Source organism: Melanostigma gelatinosum, assembly GCF_949748355.1.
Source record: "Melanostigma gelatinosum genome assembly, chromosome: 1".
Taxonomy (NCBI): Eukaryota; Metazoa; Chordata; class Actinopteri; order Perciformes; family Zoarcidae; genus Melanostigma; species Melanostigma gelatinosum.
Window position 1 is genome coordinate 11,995,121 of NC_136634.1, and position 7,611 is coordinate 12,002,731.

General features: G+C 45.3%; 1 protein-coding gene across 1 annotated transcript; it reads right to left on the reverse strand.

Moving 5' to 3' along the window:
* Positions 1 to 183: 183 nt before the first annotated feature.
* On the reverse strand, positions 184 to 7,204 carry rgma (repulsive guidance molecule BMP co-receptor a). The gene is made up of 3 exons (XM_079266822.1): positions 6,920 to 7,204; positions 4,640 to 5,157; positions 184 to 2,680 (listed from the first exon to the last, which is right to left on the reverse strand). Exons 1-3 carry the CDS (start codon positions 6,993 to 6,995, stop codon positions 1,985 to 1,987), a joined length of 1,290 nt encoding a protein of 429 aa, XP_079122948.1. The 5' UTR covers positions 6,996 to 7,204; the 3' UTR covers positions 184 to 1,984.
* Positions 7,205 to 7,611: the final 407 nt, after the last annotated feature.

A 7,611-nucleotide genomic window follows, 5' to 3' on the forward strand; every position in this document is an offset into this window, starting at 1 on the left:
TTCGTCCTTTAGAACATTTATCTGCACTGAAGATCGATGTCACTGTCAGCTCATTGATACAAAACGTAAGTTTGTCTTTTTACTAACAAATCATAGTTTAAGATCCGTCTTTAGACCCATCGTTACAGCAGGGGGCAGTCAAACACTGCAGATTATTACAGCAACAGACAAGAGGGCACCTCATCAACAAGACATTTTCTTTTATTCAATAAATAATTTACATCATAAACAGCTGGCGTGTGGCACTGCATCTGCTTTACAAACAAACAGTTTGATCTTTCTGGCATTTCCCATTCAGCTATTTTTTAAAACTCTTTTCTACCATCTACAAGTCTGACACAGAAATTCAAACAACGAGAGCTAAATGGAAGAGAAAACATAAAGTGCGTTAAACTCAAAAACACGAACACCCCAGAACATGTTTCCAGATGAAGTGGACTGCATTCAGCACGTTTTAGATAAAGTGATGACAACCAGCATTTGATCACTTCCTCCGTACTGTAAAGAAGATCTTGTTCTGTGGTGTTCATGCTTTTGTAAGAAATCCCTTTTCAAATAAAAAAAAAAAACGTTCACATTCACCAAAACATCTGATGTACAAAAACAGGAGCGATAAATTCAAAACACAACTGGTAATATACAAATTTAAACTCACACAACATATGTACAACCTCACATTTCAAATGTAGAACCATATACTGTCAAACTCACAACACAAATTACATCTATTAACACAAGACTCAACATTACAATCATTTGTTTGCGTGACTTTTTTTTGTTTGTTGTTGCTGTCAATGACTGAAGCCACGAAATCACGTCTACATGTGCTTATCGTTTACGCACAAAGCTCAGCACACTGGTCGTCTATAAAATGCTAAACTGACGTCTTTACAGCTACTAACAGTATCTCCGCCACAGGCTTGAAACGGAGAGTTCAATTCACAAAACGCTACCTACGAGGCCTTTAAGTTCGACAGGTTGATCTACATTCTGTAAACGCTAGGAGTGCCCTGAACTACGGTTCTTTTGCTTTTCTTGTTCGCTACATTCACATTACAGACGTAAAATACAAAACACTGCGTGATCAACATGTCAGCCCAAACAATGGAGTAAAAAGGTCTGTATGACGCTGAAAAGAGACTTTTCTTTTTTTTATCATTTCCCTTTTGGGGATTTGCTACTTGGCAGGTAAGAGGCCATATTGACAGATTGTGGAGCGCCTCGTCTTTTCTAGTTCTGAAATTTTGGGGTTCCACACACTTGGGAAAGATTTCTCCTGGAGACCCACAAAACACACAAAATTAACCACAGATGCTGAGTTCTGCACACATATTTGACTAATGCACACACACACGCACACACTTGTCTTACAATATGACCCATTAATCTCCACAGCAGACAACTGGAGACGCTGCTCTGACATCCCTTTGGCTGAGTGCTTCCTCCAAAAAAGGCTCCGGCTTTTCCAAAGCTGGAAACTAATCAAACATAGAGCTGCTTCTGGCCTTAGGTTAACAAAAGCCCCTGTCAGGTCCTCTCGCGTCGCCACATGAGCCACTGGCTCGGCACCAATGAGTGGATCAGGAGAGGGAGGATCAGCAAACTCTTCTTTCTGCAAAAGATCATCTTGTCCGGCTTCCCATCGGCATGCGGGCCCGGTGAGAATGTGGGATTTAATCCCAGGTGGACATCCTGAGCTCTGGAGTAGCTGGGCTCTCTCTCACCACTGCTCTCATCAAAGACCGGTCCTATGAACCAGCTAAACACACGTGATGATAGGTGGGAGCACGGCAACCTCTACTTGCCATTAGACTGAAGTCGAGACATGACAATCCTACTAAAATGAGGCTCGGGCCTGGGACGACTCTACTGGCAAGCCACCAGTCAAGTCTCGGGACCAGACGAGAGGAGCCAACGTACGACACAGCGACGGCACTCTAACACTCACTGACGGATACAACACGAGGCCGCTGCTGCGACGCGACTATAGATGAACTGTGCAACATTCAACCCACAGTAAGACAGCAAGGACGTTGAGGAAGAGGAGTGAGAGGAACCCTTTGCCCCTCGGGCCGGCATTGCTCATAAACGCGTCCTTTTCAAAGATGTGGTACCTCTTGCTGTTGGAGTGGAGCATTTTTACATCCTCAAAGGCGTAGTAGGCGGCCATGGTGAAGTTGATGTCTCCAGAGGAGAGGAGGTCAAACACGCACGACTGAAAGTACAGGTCCTCCACCGGGAGCCGCTCTTTGCATTTGGCCTTGGCCGACTGGTAGGTAAATCCATTGCCCGCGCCGTGGGCCTCCGCCGCTCGGACCTCCGCCGCTCGGACCTTGAAGCTCCTGAAGTCGATGCGCTGGTTGGCGGGGCAGCCGTGGAGGCACAGGTACAGGTCCTGGTCGTCGCCTTCCTCCACCGAGTTCACGACTTCCTCTGGCATCCGAACGGCAAAGGTCAGGTAGCGGCCCACCTGCCGGACCACGATGGTTGTTCCAATGTACCTGGCCTGAATCTCCACCTGCTGCCCGGGAACCTTCTCCACCACGCGCAGAGTGTTCGCTCCGTGCCGATCCCCTCCGTTCTTGGAGCCATCTGCAAATGCAGCCGGCAGCTCATCCGTCTCGGCGTGGTACATCTTCTGGTCCACGCACTCCTGGAAATTCTTAAAGATGATTGTCAGCTGCAGGGGAACAGAAAGAGAACGACATCTCAGCGGAATTCAGCGTGTGCGTTTTTGCCTTACTCATAAATATACATTTGCATTAAGAACAAGTTTGTGCTACATGTGCCATCCACCCCACTTAAGTGTCCCATTTCAGCACTGGCTCAACATGGGGCAGGCCAAGGTAAGCGCCCTGAAAAAAAACACGAGTCCCGGCCATGTAAAAATCAGGCCTCAGTTTGCAGACACAAAGACGATCCATTCATAGTGCTGACAAACCTGCCTGTGAACCCCACAACTATGCTCCAGGGAGTGGCGTCGGGCCAGGACGGAGCGATATACTCGGCAGCTAATTAAGGGAGACCGCTCAGGACTCCGCGAGCTCGGTTTCATCGGGACACCAATGAGCCGCTGTCGGAGCGGCGACACCAGGAAAAGCCGAGGGGCCGATGTCTGCTCGCTTGTGACAGAAGACGGGGGGGGGGGGGGGAAAGTCTACAGAATACGCTGTTAGCGTGACAATTTATCTGTTGCACCAGTTCTGTGTCAACTCCCTCCACACTCAGGGGGAACATTTCCCACCTACATTAACTTTTTTTTTTCTCTCTCTCACTGGATCAGTTCTAAAGCTTTTTAATGAAAACAAACAAAAATGCCTCCATTGTCCCTCCATCAGAATTAAGATGGAAACAAGCAGACAGTTGTCTTTGCTGCAGCAAGAGTAATGCAGCAGCACAGCGCTCTGCTATTGCAGGTCTTTCAGCAGAGGGGCCTTGTTTGCACAGGTGGCTTTGGCTCCTGCCTTGTTTTCCCTTTGTCCAGAATCAAGATCTCTCATTTGCTTCCAAGAACAGCATTATCAAAAAATGTCATTCCTTTAAAAGCTTTAAAAAAAAAAAAAAAAAAAAAAAAAACTTAATAGAGTATCATTAAGAAACCTTAATTGCAGAAAATTATACTTTCTACAAATGTACATAAGGACAACATTATCTTGCTGTATGCCTCAGTCTAAATACCTCCGCTTTGAGACTCTGCAGAGTGGCTGAGGTCCAGAATCATTGGTCAAAACTTTGCCAACCAGAAATACTCTTACCGTACTTCTTTGTTATTGACCTCAAGTTCTACTGAAAGCCATTTCGGGGACAGACATCCAAATGAACCCATGTACCATTAAACAAAGCAACAATAACCCGGAATGCACGGCCGATAAAGCCATGAAAGAAAATATCTCATAATGGAGTGAAAATGTCTACAGTTCTGTGCAGACGCGACATTTCTGAACCGAATGGGCTCAGTGTGCAACTCTAAGTAGGCCAAACATCAGTGTGAGCTGTCCACAGTGCAAAGTGAAAATGGAGCCTCGCGTTAACATCTGATGCAGCACCGCTGTTGTAATACTAACATGATCATTTATAAAGCGTATTGAGATCTGTGCAATGGAGCTGGGTTTGGCTTCATTATCCGTCAATGTGAACCTCATCCAAACACGAACCAGAGAAGCAGCTCTGACCAACAGACCACACGCGTACAAACACAAATATCAACAGCAGGATGATCTGATGCGACCAACACGTCAAATCAATGAAGCAAAGTTTTATGTTTTTTTTTAATGTCTGACCAACAGTCAAAGCCTCACACATATTTAATAAAACAGATTTAAAAACTTCATAGGAGAAGCTAGAACAGCCATTTTTTGTGTTTTTCTGTTGATCGTAGAGCTGAAACAACTGCTCCATTCATTTATTAGTCTTGCAAAAATGTCTAAAATGTCCTCGTTCCAGCTTCTCAAATGTGAGAATGTGCTGCTTTTCTTTGACTTATGTGATCGTGAACTGAATATTTTGGACTGTTGACTGTTGGACAGACAAAACAAGATACGGGACGATGTCGCCATGGACATTTTTCGTCGATTAATGGAGAAATGAACTAAGTAGCCCTCATTGACATGCATACAGGACGAAGAGACAGGATCCCCACCTTGCTCGTGGCGGTGGCCAAAGACCCTGGCACCACAGGAGTGTTGGTCACCTGGACAGACAGGTATTTGTTGTGGATGAGCGGCCAGGCTCCTTCCACCTTACATGTCTGGAAGTCATCACTAAATGTTCGGAGGTGTGGATCTCCAAAGAAGCCACAGTGGGTGTAGTTGGGCGGCGCGGTGTTGCGGTGCAGACTGCGCTCGTAGTGGCACACTTCTGGCCCGTCCGAGCGCTCCTGGCTGTCGGGCAGCAGCGGCGGCGGTGGCGGAGGAAGAGGGGTGCGGGCGTGTGGTTGGGATGTCGGCCCCTCCTTGGAGCAGTTGTGTTGGCTCATTAGATCCTCTATGCCATGCTGGGCGGAGTGGTACGCCAGGTCCCCCCTGCAGGTCCGCGCAGTCCGCCGTACACAGCCGTTGTACGCTCGCAGTGCTGTGCAGAACTCCTCCTCGGGGCCAGAGTTTGAGGTGGAGGCCCAAAATTCGGAGTTACACTTGAGGATCTTGCACTGCAGGCTCACTGTCGGGGCGGAACAATAGACAGTTTGAACAAAAAGAAGCAAACCACACGACACCATGTGATTTAGAGACATGATCAAGACACAGCTATAAATACACGCTGGCTGTTATTGATGGTAGCTTTGAAGCACAGATTTAAAATTGAATGTAAAACAAGAATAATCAACAACATGTCCACACAGTCATCGTGGTTAGGCCGCAGTGCCAAATACTATACATCAAGTTAAACACATTTTAATAACAGCAAAGTAGGAACTCTTATATTTTGTCACATACTTTTGTTTTCTCTATTATCTAGTTGGCATCTGGTCAGAATTGGAAAAACACTGAAATGCTGGAGAAAATAAATAGAAAGTGAAAGCCTCATTCTATATTTGCTGCTGAGGTTTGTTTGTACATCATTTTTTTTTAAAAAGGACAAATAACATAATGCCAATATGTATACAAATCTTTTCCCAGCATGAAACACAACCTTACACTCATTTGATAATGTAGAAGTAAAAATTGCCATTTGGGAATCCTAATCATCACCTTTAGTGATAATAAACGCTACTGACGGCAGATTGTTGCCTCCAACGTTATTGCCACATCCGTCCAACTCTTTACACAATGTTCTTGAAACATTTCTAAGAATGCCTTGTTGTCACACCTTGTGTGACTAGTATTACCTTTGACTAATAAAGCATTTATTTGAATAGGCCGTGAGAAGTTTCACCCAAAGCCATATCAACACTTTGAAGTAACACTTTGAACGATATGCCTCCTGAAAGCTTCGCCACAGCTCTCTCCAACCCCCACATGGCCTCTCAATCTTCCACCCATTTGATAGACGGCAATAAACTAATCTTCTTGATCTCAACTATCAGTGTTATCCCTTTGTTGTTTGACTTAAGAGGGAAACTGATAAGGGTTTGGCAAACATGCAATGTGAGCTGAACTAGGTATCCACACTGCAAAAAGTGAACCACTGCAATCATCCCATTGGCAAATTACAAGGATATTAAGACAATTTAAACACAAAAATTCGGGAGTCGAATACAAAAGCTACACAGTCACTGCAACAGTTCACTGGACCTTTTAAAAAAAAAATCTTCTAAATTGCTATTATAGTGGATTTTTGGACATATCCATTGCAACAGGCGCATTCAAACCATAACCCCACCGCCACACTCTCCACAGGAAGTTGTAATGGCAGCAATTAAAACATCTCAAAGTGTTATTCCCTGCTTAATGAATAACCCAACTTAAAGTTCTCCAAGGAGCCACTGCAAAACACCGAGGCATGCACCATCCCCCAAACGAAACAAGAGTTGGGGGCTGCAGCAGCTCCGAAGGGACCTCTCACTTTGTTGAGTCTTTCTCTCATAAAATAGTAAACCACTGAGTAAAGCGACCGCTGCTTGAACTACTCGCATGTTGCGCTGTCATGGCTGTTAACTTGCAAGCCTGTTGTAATATTTTCAAAAAACCAGACGTCTGCACGTAAACTCTACAAATCTCGGTGATCCAGATTCTAGTAGATTTTAAATCATTGTGTTTAGTTTGAATGCAATTCCGACTGATTTGCTGCAGCGACTTATACATGCATCGATATTTTGCGAACTTCAGCAAAAAGCGTATCATATTGCGGTGTACCATGTTAAACCGTATCAGTGAAAACATGCCAGTGTGTCGCTTTTCTTTAAAAAAAGAAGAAAAAAAAACTTTATTTGAAAACTTTTGCTTTTTAATTGAAAAAAAAGAAACAAAAAGTATCATCTTACCGCAGGGGAAGAGCGAGAGAAACACCGCGAGGACTCTGCACACGTCAAGCGCCGAGGCTCTTCCTCTTTTCCCCATAACCGTCCATCCAGCTCGGGGTCGCTCTGCACTCCTCTCCCTGGTGGTCACACCGGGTTAAGGAAAGGACAGAGGAGACGAGTTAGAGAAACACCGAGTCCTCGCTGAGAAAACCCACAAAAAGTCCCATAAAAGAGGTCTGAAGTCCCGCCGTCTCATCACTGACTGGTAACAAGTGTGTCGTTGCCCTCTTAGCTGTGCGAGAACACTCAGTGCGGGTCGAGCGGCCACTCTGCCTTCCTTTTTAGGGAGTGTCGAGAAGGAGCACAGCGGACACACTGAACCAATCACGGCTCTCCGTTCTGCCCTTAAACCCCTTCTTTGCACGTTTCAAATTACAACTCAATGTGCAGACTTGTTCGACGACGACCGAGTTTTTCGCGACCCGCAACGTGCTCGTCCACAACGCCGAAAGGTCTGATCGGAAGCATGTGTGTGTGTGGAGATCAACACGGAGGGAAAAGATTGGAAAACGACAACATACAATGTAAAGAAACATTGCGTTTATTCTCACACAGCTGTGCATGATCTGCCCTTCATATCAGCACTCATTGCCGTGCTTATTAAACCTGAGATATAATAATGCATTTCTTAAAATCTCTTCTCGTCCTCACGG